This window comes from Alexandromys fortis, unplaced genomic scaffold, assembly GCF_014885135.2.
Source record: "Alexandromys fortis isolate MF-2015 unplaced genomic scaffold, M_Fortis_MF-2015_v1.1 scaffold_82, whole genome shotgun sequence".
In the NCBI taxonomy this organism is placed as follows: Eukaryota; Metazoa; Chordata; class Mammalia; order Rodentia; family Cricetidae; genus Alexandromys; species Alexandromys fortis.
In genome coordinates this window covers 1,787,913-1,810,035 of record NW_026067963.1, presented here as the reverse complement: position 1 = coordinate 1,810,035, position 22,123 = coordinate 1,787,913, and the positions used below count along the sequence as shown (strand labels likewise).

Here is a 22,123-nt window from a genome sequence, read left to right as displayed (position 1 = left end):
AGAGAGATGAAATTTTAGCATACACTGTATGACAGCCATTTGCTGTCTTCTGTGAGGACTGCATCTCCCAACCCCCTTCCCCAGTATCTGAACACCTGGGGGAGGGAACATCGTGGTGATCTGCTGAGCCCATTTTCCTTCCATAACCTGCACCATTGCTGGCTGCACTCTGCCTTCCTTTGAGTGTTAGCAGTGTGACACTCCATGAATTAGCAAACCCACTCATAGCCTCAATTTTCTTCATTATCAAATTAGAAAAGAGACATTAAAAATACAAAGTCTACTGAGATTGTTGTGAGGGTTAAAAAAATAACTCCCAAAGTGCTAAGTAAATTGTGAAGTCTTCTATAAGTGTTGTTCTGGACCACTTGTGACCACCTTAGACTGATGTGCTTTAGAGTCTCCTAATCCAGGGATCCGGGGAGATGGCTATCTCAGTTTGAAGAATGCTTTCCAACAAGCATAAGGACCTGAGTTCTACCCCCAGCATCCGTGTAGAAAGCTGGGTGTGGCATGCACAATTGTAATCTCAGTACTAGGGAGACAGAGACGGAGGCTCCTTGGGGCTCACTGGGCAGCAAACCTAGCCTAGTAGGCAAGTTCAAGACCACAGAAAGAACTTGTCTCACAAACAAGAGAGACACTGACTGAAGAACAGCATTCAGTATTAACCTCTGGCCTACACATGGGGGGGGGGGGCGTTGTAAGGAAGGTCACTTGTTCATTTCCCAGCGGCCCAGACTACCAAAATAATCACACAGAATCTATATTATTTAAATCACTGCTTGGCCCATTAGCTCTAGCTTCTTATTTGCTAACTCTTACATCTTAATTTAACCCATCTCCATTAATCTGTGCATCACCACGAGGTCATGGCCTACCAGCAAAGTTTCAGCACATCTGTCTCCAGTGGTGGCTCCATGGCTTTTCCTCAACTCCTCCTTTTTTCTTCTAGCATTCAATTTAGTTTTCCCCACCTACCTCTATTCCCTGTGCAGGCCCAAGACAGTTTCTTTATTAACCAATGGTATTCACAGCATACAGAGGGGAAATCCCACATCAGTAGGGCATTCCAGTGATTTCTGAAATCACCGGGTTGATCTTTCCACAGCTTTTATACCCAACATAAGTGGAGGGTGGGGGGAGATAAAAAAGACTTTATTAACATAATACAAAGGACAAACAGTCAATCACTCAAACACTCTTGAGACATCAAATCATTTGCATTCTGTTGTCTAGGTAGCAAAGCTGGTCTAGGCTGCCCTTCCCCAGGTGACCTCATAGTTACAAAAGAAGGAACAGAAGTACATACACCTGTCAGGATGGCATGTACCTACTTGGATGAGCTATTTAATGTTAAAAGAACCAAGCAATCACATCCTGAGTTGGGACTGGCAACTAACTACCTTTGTCGATCATTTGAGCAGCCTCCAAACTCTCTGACCGTCAGACAAGGTGGAAATGGGCCCTTATTTTGGGGCCTCCACAACTTATGCGCACACACACACACACATACACACACTCACACACACACACACAGCTTATCTAAAAAAGGAGATTCTAGAGCAACCTGTTCTGATTTTAGCATTGTTGGGGGTTTTTTGGTAACTGGTGGTAATGAAAGAATTGAATACCTTTAGACTTTTCTTTTACCATATCTTTAGACTTTTTTTTGAATGCTTTTACCCAGTGTCTTAGTCACTGTTCTATTGCTAAGAGACCCCATGATCAAAGCTTTATAAAGGAAAACATTTCATTGGAGCTGGCTTACAGTTTCAGAGGTTTAGCCCTTCATCATCATGGCAGGAGATGGCACTGGAGCAGTAGCTGAGAGCAGCTACACCCTGATCCCTAGGCAGAGGGAGAGACTCCCAGTGACACACTTCTAACAAGGCGACGCCTCCTAGCACCTCTAATCCATTCAAAAGTGCCAGGGGGCCATTCTTAGTCAAACCGCTACACCCACCAAACAATATTTTCTTACACATTAGACTTACGTAACTGCCTGATTGATTTCATTTGTAGTACAAGGTAGGTAATTGTTATTTCTCCCCAGTGGAGGTTCTTCAGGAATCTATATTTGAGCTAATAGCAATGTTTATGACTATATAACCTTATATATAAATGACTTGGGGTTCCTCTAAAGTGGTGCGACCCTTTAATACAGTTCTCATGTTGCGGTGACCCCAACCATAAAATTATTTTCATTGCTACTTCATAATTATAACTTTGCTACTGTTAGGAATCATAAAGTAAATATCTGTATTTTCCGATGGTCTTAGATGACTCTTGTGAAAGGGTCATTCCATCCCCCAAAGAGGTCCCAATCCCCAGGTGGAGAACCGCTGCTCTGAAGAGTACTTTGTTCTTTTGTTTTAATTATGATTAGCCTGTAATTTTTTTGTTTCATTTAGTAAATATTCATATATTACTCTTGTGAAAAGAAACATACCCAATTCTATTTGGATGGCTTCTGAATTTTCTTTAACAGGCTTAATTCAGTTTCTTTTTCTGGTGTAAAACCTCTTTATGGTAGCCATAGCTGGAGCCTGGGTACTATGAGCCAGACTCTGATGTGAGTTTTCACAAGATGGTTAATGAATTCCTAATAGGAAACCAGGTGAACAGTTTCCTTCCAGCTGTGGGTCAAGTAGCTGTAGGTCTTGGAGATGGCATCAAAGATGAAGTTGTGCAGGGTGGCATGCAGCCCCTAGCTGATGTGCAACAGTCACCAATACTGGCCAGCAGCAGCAGCTTCTTGGGCACAGGAGCAAAGATGATGCCAGGGCCTCTGGGAGCAGGGATGAAACACACTAGTGCAGAGCAACAGTGACCTGTCACCTTGCCTGAGATGGTGTGGGGTTTGCCTGTCTTGTGCCCCCAGTAGTCTCTCCAGACAGGGACATTGTAACCTTAGTCAGGATGATGTCCCCTTGGAGCACTTTACACAGTGACCAACATGGCCATTGTAGTCCCAGTAGCGACAAAAACCTTGAAGCTGGCCCACTGCAGTGAGTCTGCTTCTGCGCTGGCATGGTCCAGGAAAAGTCAGTGGTCATAGCTTCCTTGATGGCAGGGAGAGGCAGATGGCCCTCCCGGGATTTGACCTTCATGTCCTTGAGCAGGCAGTCCAGCTTGGTATCCACTCCTTGTCTTCTGCTCTATCTCCATGAGCCCACAGGCCTGGAAGACCATTGCGGAAACTTCCACGGCCTCTCAGACCTGGGCCTCCCAATCTACGAAACCTCCCACTGCACATCAGAGCAGCGATTCTGGATTTGGATGTAGAATAACTTTTCTTAACTCTTGCTACTTTTATCATTAGACATAGCTGTCTTTCAGACACAGCTTTAAAACCACACATAGTACTCCTTATATTTTCATGAACTAAAATAGGATGGTGGGAAATAGTCTATGATTAGTTCATTTCTGTAGTGTAGTTAGAATTACTCCTAAAACGGAAAGAGTGTAGGTACAGAGACAGTGAGTATGGAGAAATGGAGAGAAAAGACAGGTCCTGTGTTGGCCAGAACGTTTCCATTCTGAGAAAACAAACTGTGGTGAGGATAAAATGCCCTGTGTGGCGTATTCCTGCCAGTAAAGGGTGCTTGTTACTCTGTCTCACCGTTTGTGAGGAATCGGAGGATGTATGCGTGTATCTCCTGCTAAACACGGCTACAATTGGATGTGCATGGGTTGTTCCTTACTATACTAGGCCTTATAATACTGACATTTCTCTTTTTCTGGTATTACAATCTATGCATTTAAAAATTGTTCACAATTAATTGAAGGTAATTTGATGGATTGCCGATATATAGATCTGTCCCAAAGAGATAATTTCAGTGTTACAAAATTCTGTTTTGTGTGTACTCCTGTAACTATTTGTACCATATGTGTGCACAGGTGTTTAACAGTTTCTCTTTCTTCACGAGCATCAAACAGGTTTGCATTAGTTCTTCCCGGGTCACCTGTTTGTCAGAATATACCGAAACAGAATGATCTACTTGCTTAAAAGTAATTTTACCCATTATGTTCAAAACAATATTAACTAGGTTTCTTTGTTGTGTTTTTACATGTTTTGCTTGATTCTTGAACATTACCGGACTCATCATTTTAGAAGGTAATTGCATTTTTTTTTCTTTTTGGTGTTTTTGAGACAGGGTCTCACTACGTAGCTCTGCCTGTCCTGGAACTCACTATGTAAACCGGTCTGGCCTTGAACTCAGCAGAGATCCACCTGTCTCTGCATCCTGATTCCTGGGACTAAAGCGTGTACCACCACACCCAGCTAATTTCATTTTCTTATACTTGAAAATTGTCTTTTTTTTCTACTGAAATTGATTCTAGTAAAAGAAACTTCTTTCCCTTTTACAGGAAAAACCTTTCAACTCTACTCTCATAATCTTATTGCTTTGTTTGAACAAGCCAAAAAACCAGGATTAGCTGCCCACATCCAAACTCATAGGTTTCCTGACCGCATTCTGCCAAGGTACAAAATACCATTTTGATCCTGGAGGGGTGAGGGTGTTTGTGTCTTATTTTTAAGCTGCCTGTATTCTTTGTCTGGTGAAACAACTCCCTGTTCCTAATTTACATGTGATCCAGACTGGAAATACTTCATGCTTCCTGCATGAAAAGCACTTAAAGAAATTTTATAACAATTTCTTCATCCTATAAAATGAGTCTAAAAATAGTGCAAAGTCAGAGTCCAAGGTGGTTTTTTTTAAAGTCCCTTCCTGTCTGATTCTGATATAGCTGGTTCATATGTTACCATATGGAGGCCACACTAGAATTCATTCATGTTCTCTTATATTTTCAGAAAGTTCGCCTTAACAACAAAGATCCCTGATACAAAAGGCTGCCATAAATGCTGCATAGGTGAGTCGATGCTCTCCTCACACCAGATGGTCATAGCTCTCAGTGTCTCCTAGTAGGAGTGAGGTGAAGTCAGCGTAAGAGCTTAGCAGCTGTGGAACAGCATCGTCCACACAAACCGTCCTCACTTCTCATGTCAGAATTAACCCCATCCACCCTCAGAGTCAGATTGGCCAGACTGACTCACATTCTCACCGACAGGAGTGATGCTCGTGGCCGTGATTACATGGGCGAGTGTAAGCTAAAGTCAGCTGTGTGACAGGAGCATGAGGCAGATGCAGGGCTGCCAGGCCAGGCATGCCGCTGCCGCAGTAGTGGGCACCAGTCTTGTCCCTTTATGCTGTGACTGTGTGGCAGTTCACACAGCATTGCCAGTCAGGTGTTGATTCAGACGTCCAGAGTTTTCACTGGGGCTCCATCACGAAGGTGTGAGATTGCCCACGTGGCTGTTCTCCCCTCCAATGCCTCCACTGACCCATGAATGCCGCATGAGTCAAAGCCCCACCCAAAGTCACTCTTGGTGTTGCTGGCCGCACCTTAAATGGTGTTGTTAGATATAGGCATGATGGGAGGTTCACGCGTGGCATTGCAGAGGCCTAGCAGTGTTTCTCAGGAGAGGAATATTAGAGGATGGGCTTCTTTTGAAGCAAGTTACATTCCTTACTATGTAACTAGCTCACTTACCCCTTAAATGGTTCTCGACACTGATTATGTCACAGGGAGTCATAGAACCTAGATCAGCTCTGGGTGCAGTCTCTAAGAATCCTCAACTCCTAGCTTTTCAGTGAGCTTACATATTTATCTTCATGAAAAGATACTCTGTAGAACAAAATACTCAACCACACTGTGCTCTGCCTACAGTCCTGTGTCAGTCACTTCATGGTGTGTATGTCACTGGGTCATTTAGCCATTGTGATGTGTCACCAAGTGATGTAGTCTCTGGAACCACATAATAAACTCAAGCCGTCGCTGGCTGAGATGTATGGGTGTGTGATGGTTTAACCAGATTTCTGCTTCTTGGGGAGAGTCATGTGTCTGTCATCATGCCAAGATCTGTGGCTCAGAAAGGTCTAGAAGCCTGCAGTCCTAAGACTTGATACAGTTCTGCAGAACTTAACAAGTACCTGCTCACGAAATCATTGTATGTTGTGGCTATTGGGAGTCACTCTGGGGAGAAAAAAGACCAAGATGAATTAATGCATGCATACCCGATAAACATGATAAATTATCACTGTCCCTCAAGCTGCTCTGTCATAGGACATTATGTAAGAGTCTCAGTTGTCCCTGGACCTGTCAGATTTTATCCTTCTGGTTACTTAGAAGCAAGTTTTGAGTTTATAGAGTAACGTACATGTTTGAGAACTAGCAGTGAGGATCTCATCAAAAATTCCCTGTGGTTAAGTACTCAGCATATTAAAGGCATTTAGCAATAAATGGCTGTGATCTCCAGTTGGTATTTTTTGTTCAAATAAAAATGAAAGGCAGCATTTCTTTATTTCCATCCATTTTCATTATCTGGGTTAAGATAGTAGCTTGACAACTAAACGTAATCACTTCAAAAAAAATTTGTTTTTTGTTTGTTTGTTTGTTTCGAGACAGGGTTTCTCTGTAGCTTTGGAGCCTGTCCCAGAATTGATTCTTGTAGACCAGATTGGCCTCGAACTCACAGAGATCCACCTGTCTCTGCCTCCCTGCCGAATGCAGGGATTAAAGGCATGTGCCACCAGTGCCCGGCCAAGTAATTTTTTCTTCTGTACTGCAGTGTTGATTGACAACACAAACCGCTGGCATTTCCTCACACCAGCATCTGCCTTCATAAAGAAAAATAACTTGAGCCAGGCAAGGGGGTGCACATCTATATTCCCAGCACTTGGGAGGTAGAGGCAGACAGACCTCTGTGAGTTCAGTCCCAGCCTGGTCTACAGAGTGAGTTCCAGGCCACCCAGAGCTATATAGTGAGACCCTGTCTTAAGAGAAAGAAAGAAAGAAAGAAAGAAAGAAAGAAAGAAAGAAAGAAAGAAAGAAAGAAAGAGAAGGAAGGAAGGAAGGAAGGAAGGAAGGAAGGAAGGAAGGAAGGAAGGAAGGAAGGAAGGAAGGAAGGAAGGGGGGAGAAAGGCCCCTTAGCTTTTAGATGGATGTAGTTCAGCTGTCACTGAGCTAAACTATTTTCTCACAAAATCAGTCAGTGTTGTGCATGTGGGTAGGATTTTTATTTATTTATTTTTTCTTCTTTCTTTTCAGTTAGAAACCCTTACACGGGACATAAATACCTCTGCGGAGCTTTGCAGTCTGGAATTGTCCTGCTTCAGTGGTATGAACCGATGCAGAAATTCATGTTGATAAAGGTATGTGGAGCTTTCTTACATCTTCATCTTGACAAAGCACTGTGTGTTACTACAGCAGGCTGAGGCTGTAATTACTGCTCTTAGGGACAGCCCTCAGAGTTGGTGCGACGTGTGTGTGTGTGTGTGTGTGTGTGTGTGTGTGTGTGTGTGTGTGTGTGTGTGAAAGCTTCTGGAATATTTTTCTGAGTCTCTGTAAAGACTCTCAGGCTCATCTCACAAAGGCGAGCTTGTATAGACTGAGGCAGGGTGCTCCCACCCTTTCAGCTGACTTCACTGACACCTGTGAAGGGAAGATTGCTACATTTCTTTTTCCTCTTGTTTTTTTGTTGCAGCATTTTGATTTTCCTTTACCAAGTCCATTGAATGTGTTTGAAATGCTGGTGATACCAGAGCAGGAGTACCCCATGGTGTGTGTAGCTATCAGCAAAGGCACAGAGGCAAACCAAGTAGTTCAGTTTGAGACAATCAACTTGAATTCTGCATCTTCCTGGTTTACAGAAATTGGTGCGGGTAAGTGGTTTTCACTTTATGGTAAAATATCCACGCTTTTGCCTGTACTAGATGCAGAAGACTTCATCTCAGTCATTGTGGGCTCCTAATAAAAATGCAAGCATAATTTTTCACGTAAGCCCAAGAAATTACCCTCCATGTAGTTTGTGGTCTCCATTTGCTTAAAGACTTTTTTTTAACGTAGGTGACACACAGGTTCATAGGGGTGAGTTTTTCCCTCACAGTTATAGGTGCCAGGGATTGCCTGACCCAGCTCATCAGGTTGACAGCAAGCACCTCATTGGCCCTTGCCCAAGAAAGTTTATACAGATTTATTTTACTGAGGACATTTTAAATATTCTTGACATTTAAAAGTCTGAGTTGTTGAGAGGTTGGAAAGATGTCTCGATGGTTAGGAGCTGGCTTCTCTTACAGAGGGCCCAGGTTCAATTCCCAGCACCTACAAGATGGCTCACACCTCCAGTTCCAGGGGATCTAATGCCCTCTTCTGGCTTCCATGGGCAATGCTGTGGTAACAGACACACATACAGGCAAACACTCACACATAGTTTGAATTGTTACTAGTTTGTCTTTGTTCTTACTAAATAAAGAGCTGTGCATCTCAAGCCAGGAAAGTTCCCTTTTATCCTTTTATCCCTGTATCCTCCCCCCACCCCAACCCGCCTCTATTTGAATCACTGGGTGCTCTGCAGACAAGGATAGAAGTTTCTGAAGTGGCCTTCAAGCTTTTCCATTAGAATATTCAATGTTTCTTTCCTCGATGGGCTGGTTAATCTAGGAGTTTATTACACATACCTCAGTGAAAGCTCTGGAAGCTTTTCTCACAGTTCAAGTTTGGAAAAATCAGTCAAGAATACATTTTTCAAATGAAAACAATACCCAGTGCTGCTAACCAACAGGGAACTGCAAGTCAGTGATGTCATGAGATACCATCCAAGACAGAGCAGTCACAAACTTCTGTGTGGATGCAGGGAGGAGCTGCTGACAGCTTCAGTTAGTGCAGCCATTATGGAAACAGTTTGGGGAGGGGCTTCAAGGACCAGAACTAGAACTGCCGCGCCACCCAGTAGTTCCACTATTGGGTGTGTACCCCTTTCCAGAGAAAATAAAATTAGTGTGCTGGAAAGAGAGCCGCACACATGTTTATTGCAGTATTCTCCAGAATAACCAAGACTTAGAATCACCTAGATTGATTTCAGCCGATGGGTCAGAAAAGAAAATGTGGTATGTCTACACTGTGGGGTATTGCTCAGCCATTGCAAGTGTGAACCTGTGCTGGGTGTGATGGCACATGCCTGTAGTTTCTGCACTTGGGCGGTGAAGATGGGAGGATAATGATCCGGGCCATCCTGGGCTACATCAGGGACCCTCGATACAAGGGAAGAATGGGACATAGGAACAAGTGAAATGTCAAAGGACAGGTGTCATGTATTCTCATCTGCAGACACTGAAATCACATGGGATTCGGCTACAGAGCTAGGAAATCCACAGACATGGGGGATGGGGAAAGATGATTGACAGTCTGGGGCTCTGGTTGGATAGGAGGAACGGTTTCTGTTGTTCTCTAATCCAGGGGTAACAGGGTAACTGGTTAATGACAATTACATGTCTGTTTCAAAAGCACCATCAGAGAGGATTTGGGAGAATTTATATTTTAAATCTGGGCTATATGAAATGAGAGGGGACCTCATTTTCCTGTTTGTTATACTATTTTGTCATGTGTCAACTGTGATTTTAAGCAGAATTGAAGCAGTTCGTGGTAGCTTTCTTACACAACATGACAGCCCTCACTGCACTCAGAGAATGTCCCTTACAGCCCTCACTACACTGAGAGGACTCTGTCACAGCCCTCACTACACTCAGAGGACTCCGTCACAGCCCTCACTACACTCAGAGGACTCCGTCACAGCCCTCACTACACTCAGAGGGCGTCTGTTACAGCATTGCATTTGGTGCACCTTGGCCTTTGATAATTTGCAGACTGAGTTCTGAGAACTCATTAAGCATACCAACTAGGAAAGTTTAACATCCCACCTTAATGTCACTTTCAAATAAGACTGGGACATAATGTCACTAGCATGCACAAGGACTGTCTTTGATTCTATATGTTACAAAGGAAAATCAGTATGACCCAGAGATGGCCTGGTTTCACAACAAGACCTTTTGGGTGCAGCGACTGGTTATAGTTACCCAAAGAGTAAAACTACCATCATAGTCGGTTTCAAACATCCTGATGGCACGTAGCCCTGAACTGTGAGCACCCCTGTGTGGACCAAGCCATAGTTTCCTATGGGGTAAAGAAGTAAGCCACTTGCCCCTGTACCTCGCCTTTCCCTGTCCAGCCTATTGGCCTCTGCAGTTGGGGGCATGTTTCCTGTGATGGCCTTCTGAGGTGTGGGGCAGTGAGGTCTCCTTTGGACCTGACGGATTCCATCTCTCCTAATGCAGAACAAAGCTAACCAATGTGTGCATTTTCCTCCCTTCCCCATATTTGCCCTCATTGCCATCGTCACTGTAGCCCACCTTTCCAGAACAAAATGTAATCAAGCAATACTGCACTTTTTAGTTCCTTTTATCCATGTTAGAGCTGATATTTGTTCTCCTAAACTGATATTCAGCCTTTTTTGTTTCCTAAAGATAACCTGACAAAATGCATTTTGCACCATATTTCCAAGAACGAATCATAGCGAGGGTCAGACTGCTGTTTTCTAAGCCCTGGTTTACTGAAACACGGTGTTAACTGTAACATTCCCCTCTCAGGCAGCCAGCAGCTGGATTCCATTCATGTGACACAGTTGGAGAGAGACACTGTTCTGGTGTGTTTAGACAGTGAGTATTATTTTAAAGTTTATTTTGAGTGCACTACTTCATAAAGCAGCCCCTTTAATGAAATTGACAGTCATTCCAGCTCTTCCTCTGTAAGTGGCCTGACTGCACTGACAAAGCAGCTGAAGTCGCCGCAGCTACAGACTCAGTTCTGCCCCACCGGTGCCGTCCTTACACTCGGCTCACGTGGGGACATTAGCATTCTCCCATCTTAGGAGATTGCTGTATAAACTCTTCCCTCTCACTGTAGTGAATGAGTAGAAGGTTGCCGTAGACTAGGATCACAGATCACTTCCCATGAACTTTTGGAGGCTTGTCAGTTCTAATGTACTCAGGCCTTTGACGCTCCACCTGCTGACCCTGACTGTTTGATGCAGGAGAGGTGTTAGTAGCGGAAGTGTGGCCTCGCATAAGCAGGGGAGGCGGGAAACAAGCAGCTTAGCAGCAGTGTTCCTTTGATTTTGCTGATGAAGGCACTCTGGTTCTTAAACTCATCTTTATGCAGTAGGTACTGCAGTCTTGGGGTTCTGTTTATCGTGGCTGTATTTACTATAACTAGTATTTTTTAGCTTGCTCTTAGTGGCTGAACTACCTGTGTGTGCAAGCTCATCTAATATGACAGCTGAGTGAACCAAGCCTGCAGGGCTTCACTCGCTGTCCCGTGGTTAGGGACCTGACTCTGAACACTAGTAAAATAAGAGTGTTATAAAGTTGCCTGGAAGGAAATTGCATCAGTTTTTATCCTAATAGATACAAATTTGTCATCAACCGAATAAGCATAACAAGAACTAAGGGCTGAGGCTTTGGTGCTGAGCCCCGCACATTTGTGTGTGATCCAGGGAAGATCGCGTGCTTAGGTCATTGTGGTATCCCACATTCTAACACGACTTCAGGAGCACATTGCTCTGCAAGACTCTGCTTCCAGACTGAACCAGTTTCTGCTGTTAAAGAAGTGGTCTTGGGAACTGTGTTCCCAGCTCTGGGACCTGTCAGTTGGTTTTTGCAGACAGCAGTGGAGACAGGCTTGTAATCTCAAATCGTGGGAATGGACAGTTGAGAAGCAAAGGGTGCTTTCCAAGTGTGCTTGAGCTAATGTGAAGAGATCGGGGACAGGACGGAGGACAGGAGCCGAAGAGGCTGTATCTGCATGCCGCCATCCAGAGCTCCCTGCCCTTGGCGGGGCTGCTGCTGGCCCAGTGTGCCCTGGCAGACCTGGAGCTCTGTGGCACGCAGGAATTGCTGCAATTACTACTTGGCAGATACTGTGGGATTTGTGAAGGAAAAACATTACAACTCATCACTAAATATTTGAGCATCAAAGTAGCCACTTTTTAAAAATGAAGATATTGATGTTCAGTATGTCTATTTAATTTTAAAATTAGCAAAAATCCCACTCACTAGATAAACATCTCTGTAATTATGTATCTTTTAAAACATTAATTCCTATTTTTCACTAGGCATATCCCAATCAAAGTAAATCTTTAACTTTATTAAGAATATTATTTGATACCCATACAAAATACATTACATTTATTTTAGAAAACTTTCATTTCTGGTCTTGACTTTTTTTCTTAATTTCTTTTAAGAATTTGTAAAAATTGTAAATTTGCAAGGAAAACTAAAGTCAAGTAAGAAGCTGGCCTCTGAGCTGAGTTTCGACTTCCGCATTGAATCTGTAGGTAAGTCCCTTTCTGTCACTGACTCGGATATCTGGGGACTTTGCTTGTTCTCTCCTGAGAGCTGTGTAGACCAGTGCCCGTCTCGTAGCTCGAGCTGACAGAAACACTGTTATTGTGTGCACCAGTTCATGTGGCGAGTGCCACAGTGTACACTCTAAATTTTCAACTAGTTTCATTTTGATTTTTGTATTCTGTCAATTTTATACATATTAATTCACTCTGATCGTGGTCCCCTTTTGATATGACTTTTTACATCAGTACTGGTTGCTACCATAGTGGACAGCACTGGTCTTGCCTGTGCCCTTGTTTCCTGGGTGTTGGTTTTTAAGAGTGCTCCTTACCATGGTTGTGCCAAGTGAACTATGCTTTTCCCAACTCCTTCCAAGTCAGGAAGGCGCTTGTGTGGTGACCGTTCTTTAGGTCCCCTGTAATTCTTTGTCACTGTTGTCTAGTTCTGTGTGTTGACGGTTACTGTTTTAGATCTGTTTCTATAAAAATAGTAACTTTGGGGCTGAAGTGATGCCTTCAAGGCTGACAGCCCTGAAGAGCTTCCAGAGGACCTGGGTTCAATTCTAGGGACCACATAGCAGCTCACACCCATCTATAACTTCAGTTTCAGGGGTTCCGGTTCCCGTTTCCTCTACAGGCCCTGCATACACGTGATGATGCACAGGCATGCATGCAGGCAAAGCACCCAGACACATAAAATAAAATAAGTAAATCTCAGGGCTGGAGAGATGGCTCAGCACTTAGGAGCACTTGTTACTTCTGCAGAGGACCGAGGTTCGATTCTCTGCACTCATATGATCGTTCACAACCATCCATAACACCAGTGCCTGGGTATCCAACAAATACACATACATGTGGCATACGTACATGAATGCAAGCAAAACATCATATACGTGGAATAAAAATAAATCTTGAAATAAATTATAAATAAACAATAAGTTTCGCTGAGGCTATAGAAAGGAATGTGTCATTTTAATTTGTTTCCTTATTAGTATTTACTTCAGCATGCTCATTAATTTTATGATTATTTTTTAAGCATTATAGGTTTGGGTGCAGTGGTGCACACTTTTAAGCCTCAGCACTTAGGGAAGAAACAGGCAGATCTCTGAGTTTGAGGCTAACGTGGTCTAGTTCCAAGCCAAACTGCAGAGTGAGACCCTGTCTCAAACAGTAAATAATTATAATTCCACTTCCATCTTTTTTGCTGGTGTGTCAGCATTTTCCCGAAGGGAAATAGAATCCAAATATTTTAGACAATTGATGGTATGATTCTACCGTTAAAGAAAAGGACACACACATATCATATAATTACCTGTATATAGCTTTTAAAATTGTTTTTAACTAGTTAGAAGCATTCTAGGTTTGTTTAAAAAAAAAATAGCCAGTTGGTTGTGGCATACACCTTTAATCCCAGCACTCAGGAGGCAGAGGCAGGTGGCTCTCTGTAAATTCAAGGCCAGACATTGATCTACAAGAGCTAGTTCCAGGACAGCCAGAACTGTTACATAGAAAAACCCTGTCTAGAACACCCTGCTCCCCAAAAGAAGGTTCTAACCTGAGTTTCTCATTAAACTAGAATTTGCTAGAGGGTAAGGGGCACAGTAGTAAAGCACACGAGGACCCTGGCACTATCCTAGTACCAAAAATAAACTGTTGTGCTTTCATGGGTCAGCTCATAAAGATATACCTTGCTTGTGATGGAAATATAGGCCAGACAGAAGGGATTGTGGAAGCTTGATTCCTCCTTACTCCGGTATGCACTAGGTACCGTGCGTCAGCTCCTAGCACAGAATGTTCTCAAACAGGAATCCAGCCCAGTCCCAAGTCCTCTTCATCTGATACCATATGTGTCACAGTATTTGGAGAATTTTAATTGTGATACAAAAGTTCTCTCCTAGATAGCCATCACCTCATTCAAATAAATCTTGAAATGGTTACAAGGATCCTGAAATCATCTCTTTAAATCCTTTTAAATCATATCTCAAAATAAGACAAGTAACTTCAGTTTCACAACTAGTGAAACACATGTAATCTGTCATCGTCAAATACTTCTGTTTTTATTAAGTTGAATTATGTCCCAGACATTCTTACAGTAACCATGTCCTTATTACTCTAATAAGAAATCCATGCTTTTCTGGCATACATTAACCCTGGATATGCTCACTAGCACCAGAAAAAAGAAAAGAAAAAGACAGTAGCAATTTTCTGTCTTTTTTTTACCATTATGTTTATTAATGTTTGTGTTTTTCTAATTCTATTCATTAGAATAGCCAGTAAAAATACTAAGATATTTATTTAGCAATTGACTGAGATCATAATATTCAGTGTGTGATTAGATTCTGGGTTATGAAGCATGTTTATTTTTTAATTTTATAAAATGAAAAATAAGAACATAAACTTCTTGCTTGATAGCTGCTTGAATAACTTCCTTTAAATCCAAAAGCTTAACTGCATGTCTTTATTGTTTTGATAACTTAAAATAGAAGATACACCATATGGACGAGAAATTAGTATGCCAATACCCAGCTTATCAGAAGTCAGCCCATGTTGGAAGAATGCCTGTGACGTACGTCTCTGAACGCTGCTTAACCGTCTCAGTAAATTACTTGAATTTAGACACGACTTAGTCACAAAAAATGTTGAGCAGTAATAGTCTAGACAGTGGAATTTTGCCCTGAGCACTTGAAAAGCCTTATGTTATCATTTATTAAAAAGAGCTAGTGAGGGACCAGAAAGATGGTTCGGTGTTTAAGAGCACAGGCTGCAAACAGGGTTTGATCCCAGCATCCGTATATTCAGAACCACTTGTAGCTCCAGCTCCAGGGAGCTCCTTTGCCGCTAGTCTCTTCAGGCACTTGCAGAAACATGCATACACCATACATGTGCACGCATACATGTAATTAAAAGTAATAAAAATGAATCTTATTTATTTATCTTTATTTTATGTACGTTGGGTTTTTTTTTTTGTTTTTTTTTGTTGTTTTTTTTTTTTTTTTTGCCTACTGGTATGTCTGTGTGAAGGCATCAGATCCCCTGGAATGGAAGTTATAGACAGCTGTGAGCTGCCATGTGGGCGTTGGGAATTGAACTCAGGACCTCTGGGAGAGCAGCCAGTGAGTGCTCTTAACCACTGAGCCATCTCTCCAGCCTGAAAATAAATCTTTTTCTTAAGAAAGCAGTTGAGGAGACTCTGTAGTGTGGAGCTCTGTGCTTCCTTCTCACTTTCCGCTCGTCCTTTTCAGTGTGCCTTCAAGACAGTGTGCTGGCTTTCTGGAAACATGGGATGCAGGGTAAAAGCTTCAAGTCAGATGAGGTGAGTGTTCTCGGGTTACCTCTCTGACTCCCACACGGGATTTTTAATGGTGAGATGTCCATTCTAGGCATTTCCTCTCTGAGTCACACTGCCTCATTTAGTGCCTTTAGTGCGTGAAGTGGCAGAATGCAAGCCTGCATTCTCCCCTCTCATAGGTTCACTTTTAGAGTTTGCTGTTAAATACCCAGTAGCCACAGGGAACTCCAAAATGTCGAAGACACTGTTGTTATAAATAATGTTGTTATAAATTTTGTATAAGACGTATTATGTTCCAGGCAGTTCACAAATATTAGCACATTTAAAGCTCAGAAAGTAGGCACTCTGCATGCCACGTGACTGGTTAAGTGGCAGAGCATGGATCTGAGGCTTCAGTGTCACTTTGAGGACGCCTAGCTGCAGGAGATGGGGCTGGCTTCCCCCCCAAGGGAGGAATTCCACTTTGATGGGAGCGTGTCCCAGCTCTGTGAGTTTTCTGTGCTAAAGACTCATGAATCTGTGACGCTACCTGCAAGCATGGACTCTTCTGTATTAGAGTTTAGTTCATCTCTCCCCGTATTTATATAATATTTAACTATGAAAATAGTTCTGCTTCCAAGGAAAGGTGGTATAAACCAGTGGTCTTTGGATGTGTTGGTTATCTACTGACCCACATCACTGAATGTCACCAGGTGTGCTTTTTCAAGACAAGCTTTCCCTAGAATTCATGTGTACTGACAGCATGCCACCACACCCAGCCGTGCTAACTGTTCTTAAATGCCGTTTTCATTGTGTTCCCATCTTTGCAAACTCAGACCCAGGGCCTCTCCCAGTCTGGGACTGCGCTCTCTGCGAACTCTCATGCCCAGCTGTGCTGCTGCCCCTTGTAATGCATTTGTCTCAGTTGAGCGCTGCTCTGCACCTCTGTCTTACTGCTGGGGCTCTCGTCCTTCAATGGAAGCCTCTGCCATAAAGTAACATTCCACAGTAATTAGAGTACTTCAGTGTAACGTGAGGGGCCTGCTTGTTGGGGTTTCTGTCCTGCCCAGTTCCCACAGCTGGCAAGTCCCAAAGAAAATCACACAGAGGTCTTCATAAGTTATAAACTGATTGGCCCATTAGCTCAGGCTTCATATTAGCTCTTATAACTTATATTAGCCCCATTATTCTAGTATTTGTTAGCCATATGGCTCAGTACCTTTTTCAGCAGGACAGGTCACATCCTGCTTCTTCAGTGTCTGGACAGGACTGCAGAGGAATGGGCTTCCTTCTTCCCAGAATTCTCCTGTTCTCACTGACCCACCTCTACTTCCTGTATGGTTGTCCCGCCTATACTTTCTGCCTGGCTACTGACCAATCAGAGTTTATTTAAAACATAATTGACAGAATACAGAATTGTCCCACACCACTTCAGCCTCATACTGTGAAAATTAGCTCCCTAGAGTATATAGCTCCAAACTTGTTCATTCTGTCTTTCCAGATAGACTACAAACTCCTGTTAGTAGACTGTTGTACACTAATCATAGTCACGTAGTTTGAGTCCCTCCAAGGGCCAACCCAAGATAGCAACCAAGTAGAGGTGGTTTACCTAGGAATAGATTCTAGAAAACAAGTGATGTGGTGAGAAACACAGAAAGAGGGAGTGCATTGAAAGCATGTTCGTACAGGTGGGCATCCACTGCACAGCAGGGCTCGGCCAATAGGAGCACCAAGGCGTGGTGGGGCTCACCTTAGAGCGGCTCCTTTAGAGGAGAAAGTGAGTCGTTGGCACTAAGGCTGCCCTTCCTGGATAAAGGTCACACCCACTCTCCCACTCCTTGGGGGGGGGGGGTGCTCAAGCTTAGTGATGCAGCCTTTGCAGACCGCAGGAGGGGTCAGTCATCTAACACGGGTGGCGGCCTGGCCCTTGGGAGTGAATAACAGGATGCCCCATAGCACCTCACTGTAAAGTAAGACTTCGATGACCTTATGCCTAATGGAACACTCAGAAGCAAATCCCACAGAGCACCCGAGGGAAGCAGCTGGGAGAGACTAGGTTCTCTGTGAACATGGGGCCATGTCTACTCATGGGCGGTCAGAAACTAGCTTCCTGAGGCATGTTTGGTTTGGGGAGCTATATTGTTCCTTCTCTTTCATTGCTATGTCTAAGCAACTGCTACAGGACTGTAAACACTGTCAAGGCTACAATGTTACTGACGGGTATTTTCTGCCATAGGTCACCCAGGAAATTTCAGATGAGACCAGAGTTTTCCGCTTATTGGGATCAGACAGGTAACGATCAGTTGTAGTGATTTAATTATGTGGAAGTAGCAGTGTTCACACTGTGTTCACACTGCAGCCTGTGTTGAGTTCCGGTCGAAATTCTTAGAGGGCTCATCAACTTAGATTTTTGTATTGAGAGAATCATATTTAGTCTGTTGGTTTCACAGGCTTTTCAGGAAAAGGGTTGTGTTTGAGAGATAGTTATATTCAGCCAAGACAAAACGTGTAGTAAGAGTGCTCACACCCCTGGAACCGTGACACGATCTCACGTCCCTTTAGTTCCCTCATGTCCTCATGATGTATTGCTCTCTATCACGTATTATGTATGCCTCCTGATGTGAGTTTTATGTCATAAAATGCTCAACTCGGGTCTGGAAGGCAGTATTAATTATAAGGAGTTAATGTGTCTAAAGGTTTTGAAGGGGTTAGGAGGAGAAAAGGAAATTTTAAAAAATGATGTCTACCTTACTGAAAGAAAGGTAAACCACAGGCACAGCTGCCCAGGAAGTGATGTGCCCAGAAAGCAGAAGGCAGCGGGGCTGGAAGGCCTGGCTAATGCAGGGAGGGTCATGATTATTCTGAGAATTCTGCTGGCAGAGGGTGACACCTCACACCCGATGCTTCTCGCTCCTTCCCTTCACTCCTTAACCATCTTTTAAGTTTTTATATTTTCTTTTTTTTTAACATTTTAGTGTGGCCATGTGCACACGTGCCCTATGTGCACTGTAACACTCTTGTGGAGGTCAGAGGACAATTTACAGGAATTGATTCTTTCAATTCCGTCGTGTAGTTCCTAAGAAAGAAGCTTAGGTACCCGGGCTCCTCAGCAAGCCCCTGCGCCTGCTTCCTTAATAGTAGTGGGTAACCCTGGCAGATTGGTGACTTTGTGTTCCTCTACATTTCCACAGTGCACAATCTCTTGTTATTGCTGTCAAAAAGTCATGTACTTAAAATTCACCTGCCACAAAAATATCTAGTATGTGTTACTGTCCCCTCCATTTGCCCTCTAGACTTCCTTCTCTGTGTAGTTTTGTTTGTTGTTGTTGTTTTGTTTTGTTTTTCGAGACAGGGTTTCTGTGTGTAGCTTTGGATCCTGCCCTGGGACTCATTCTGTAGACCAGGCTGTTCTCAAACTCACAAACTGAAACTCACAGAGATCCACCTGCCTCTGCCTCCCGAGTGCTGGAATTAAAGGCATGTGCCACCACCCAGTCCTTATTTTATTCTTAAACCCTCTCCTCACAATTCAAATGCTATGGGATGGGATGGCTCTTGGTTTTGTTGTTGTTGTTGTTTTCTTTCTTTGCCTGCCTATACTCCAGGGAAAAGGGATAGGTGGTTATCACTCCATTCTTTTTTCTTCTTCTTCTTCTTAATTTTATTTTGTTTTGTGATTTTTTTTTTTTTTGGTTTGGTTTGGTTTGGAGTTTTTGTTGTTGGTGGTGGTGGTTTTGTTTTATTTTTGTGAGACAAAGTTTTTCTGTAGCTTTGGAGCCTGTCCTGGAACTAGCTCTTGTAGACCAGGCTGGCCTCAAACTCACAGAGATCCACCTGCCTCAGCCTCCCGAGTGCTGGGATTAAAGGCATGCGCCTCCTGTGCCTGACTTCCATTCTTTGTTTTAAACAGTTTGTTTTCAGAGACCCTCCCTGAGCAGTTCAGATGACCTCTTGGGGTCCTCTTTATTCTCTAGCCCTTCTTTCTGTTGGTATAATTGCCTAAGGCATTATCACACCGGTTGTGAGCTTGTCTAAGTGAGCACATTGAAGTTCAGTTGAAATAAGGTGAGACTATATCTGACTGTTTTAATAATTTGTGTCTAAAACAATCGTTACTCAGTTGTGTTTGAAGCTATAAAATATGGTGAGGACTTTTGGCTGTATTTCTGTGAACTTTATGTAATTTTATGGCAAGCAAGCTGGTGAGATACTGGTTTGACACTGTGAACACCGAAACCTGTTTTCAGCACTTAGACTTCTTCTTGATTTTGTTTCAGGGTGGTTGTTTTGGAAAGCAGACCAACAGAAAACCCCACAGCACACAGCAATCTCTACATCTTGGCTGGGCATGAAAATAGTTACTAAGCAACTGAGAGGATTCCAAGTGACAAGAAGATGAGTGTGCTGCACTGAAGCAAGCGCGTGCTAAGGGAACTCAATACAGACTGCAGTGTGACTTGCCTTCTGTACATTAGGACAGAATTCAGTATTTTCTGTAGCTGGAAACAGCTAGTCAACTCTTGCCACTGTGTGGTGGTTATATCAAGTTTGCTTAATAAAAGCTATGAGACAAATAGTCCTCTAGTTCCAGGAAACACAGTCCTTTTAAAAACACAATGTTTGTAACAAGGTGCCATGGTTTTTAAATAACTCATGTGATTGTTTTTTCAGAGAGGTTAGTGAGCATTCTGTCCTTTTATACCAGGTCTTACTCCTTCTTAGTGAACGTAATTTGATAAGAAGTTGTCGAACAAGCCTTTCACTTTGACATTGGTCCTTCTGTATGTTTTTGTAAGATAGAATATTTAATCCTTATTTATTAATCTCTTGCTGGAGTGGTGTAATGTTTCTAACTTTTAGCAAAGGAAGGTTGCAGAGCAGCTGAATTTTTTTATAATGTGTGAAAGTCCTGTTCACCTTTACATAGCCGTTCGTTCTTCAGGAGTCACAGGCAGTGTGTGGTGTTCAGCACATCAGTTTCATCTAACAAAGTGTTTCATGACACAGTCTCACGAAGGGTTGCCTTCAAGGAAGTTTGTGATTTCCACTGCCGATGGTGGTAAGGGCTCATGCAGAAGTGCCGACGGTGGACTAAAAGCCTTGGCAGGATGTGTAATGTCTGGTGTGACTACCGTATTTTTGACAAGCAGTATAATATACCTGTGATTTTTTTACATTAGGGATAATGCACAAGAAATTAATCTTCATATATATCATGATCCCTAATGTTTGGGAGAAAAGTATTTAACTGCCCATATTATGTATTTTACTTACGTTATGCCAATGGGGAAACTGCAGAGTAACTGCACGTGTAATCTTGGGTTTTCACATACATAGGTGTTCATTGTGAGTAGGTTTAAGAAAAAAAAAACTTTAAGTGAAATTGCAATTTCTGATGGGATAGTATAGATAAATGATGTTGGTTTTATATTTTTTAAAAAGCCATTATACTAAAATTAAAGGATAGGGCCGTTTTTTAGTTTGTTTTTCTTTGGCAACTCTTAGTATCCAGAAATGATGTGTTCTTTTGGTACCAGCTATCTTAATGCATTTATAAGAACAGTTAGCATTGAGGTGATGAGCAGGGGCTAGTAGTAGCAAGCTGTAGAAATAGTCTGACCAGATACTTGACAGGAAAACAATGTACCTATCTCATCGTTAGCAGTTTTATAAAGTACATGTTATCATCTCCATTTTTCCAATGAGGAAATAAGAGTTTAACCAAGTTAAGCAACTTAACCACTTCATCCTGGTTAGTTCTTGAGCCAGACCAAGAGTCTCCCGACTCTGCTCTTCTCACTATGCAATGTACAAGTAATAAAATGTTACACAAGCGAATTGTAAAGGATTTGTTCTTTGACAACGCACCTAGTGGGTCAGGGCCAGCAGGATGCTCACTGGGTAGGGGCACTTGCCACGTAAAGCTGATTCCTACCTAATTTTCATCCCCACCTCCCAGCTATGTGAAGCTGACTCTACAGTGTTGTCATCTGACCTCCACGTACATGCACACCCACACACCATAACATTTAAATAGAATATGGAATATGTAAATGGGTCCTCTGAGAAATGCTGCCTGCAACAGATGGCAGGAGGACAACCTTCAGGGTCAGGAAAAACCAAAGACAGCGTCCTTTTTTCTCACTGGTCCCCTACAGCCATCCTAACAGGATGTGGGAGGCAACTAACTGCAGGAGGAGAGACACAAGAGGAGCCTGATGTCAGGACCTCCTGCTAATAAGCTGTGTGGCTGGAGAATACTACAGTAAAAATGGAAGCTGTCCTGTGTCGAGCTAGCAGTCATCTGTCCTGAGCTGTGAGAAAGTGAGCAGCCAGTGGGGCAGTGGAAACATCAGAAGGTGGTGTCATAACCAGTACAAGCGGACCCTTCAGGAAGAACTTTTGGAAAGAATATAAGTAGTTCAAGTTGAAGATTTAGAATATAAAATTAGGAATTTTCTCAGAAAATAAATTGGCAAATAAATGTAAATATGGAAGAAATAAAGGTTAAGAAAATTAAAGGGAAGCTGAAATGATGTAATTATATTTTAATTTGAAAAAAAGTTTTTAATGAGAAGCTCAGAAAATGAATGGCTCAGAAGACCCAACAT

General features: G+C 42.8%; 1 protein-coding gene across 1 annotated transcript in view; it reads left to right on the top strand.

Annotated features, from left to right (window-relative positions):
* Positions 1-21,350, top strand: part of Map4k5 (mitogen-activated protein kinase kinase kinase kinase 5) — a 91,895-nt gene extending 70,545 nt beyond the window's left edge. The window contains exons 23-32 of the mRNA XM_050153533.1: positions 4,118-4,120; positions 4,375-4,489; positions 4,820-4,878; positions 7,117-7,220; positions 7,553-7,730; positions 10,491-10,559; positions 12,143-12,235; positions 15,487-15,557; positions 17,749-17,804; positions 19,790-21,350. Coding sequence (XP_050009490.1) covers positions 4,118-4,120; positions 4,375-4,489; positions 4,820-4,878; positions 7,117-7,220; positions 7,553-7,730; positions 10,491-10,559; positions 12,143-12,235; positions 15,487-15,557; positions 17,749-17,804; positions 19,790-19,877 — 836 coding nt within the window. The 3' untranslated portion in view covers positions 19,878-21,350. The remainder of the gene's footprint in view (positions 1-4,117; positions 4,121-4,374; positions 4,490-4,819; positions 4,879-7,116; positions 7,221-7,552; positions 7,731-10,490; positions 10,560-12,142; positions 12,236-15,486; positions 15,558-17,748; positions 17,805-19,789) is intronic.
* The last annotated feature ends 773 nt before the right edge of the window (positions 21,351-22,123 follow it).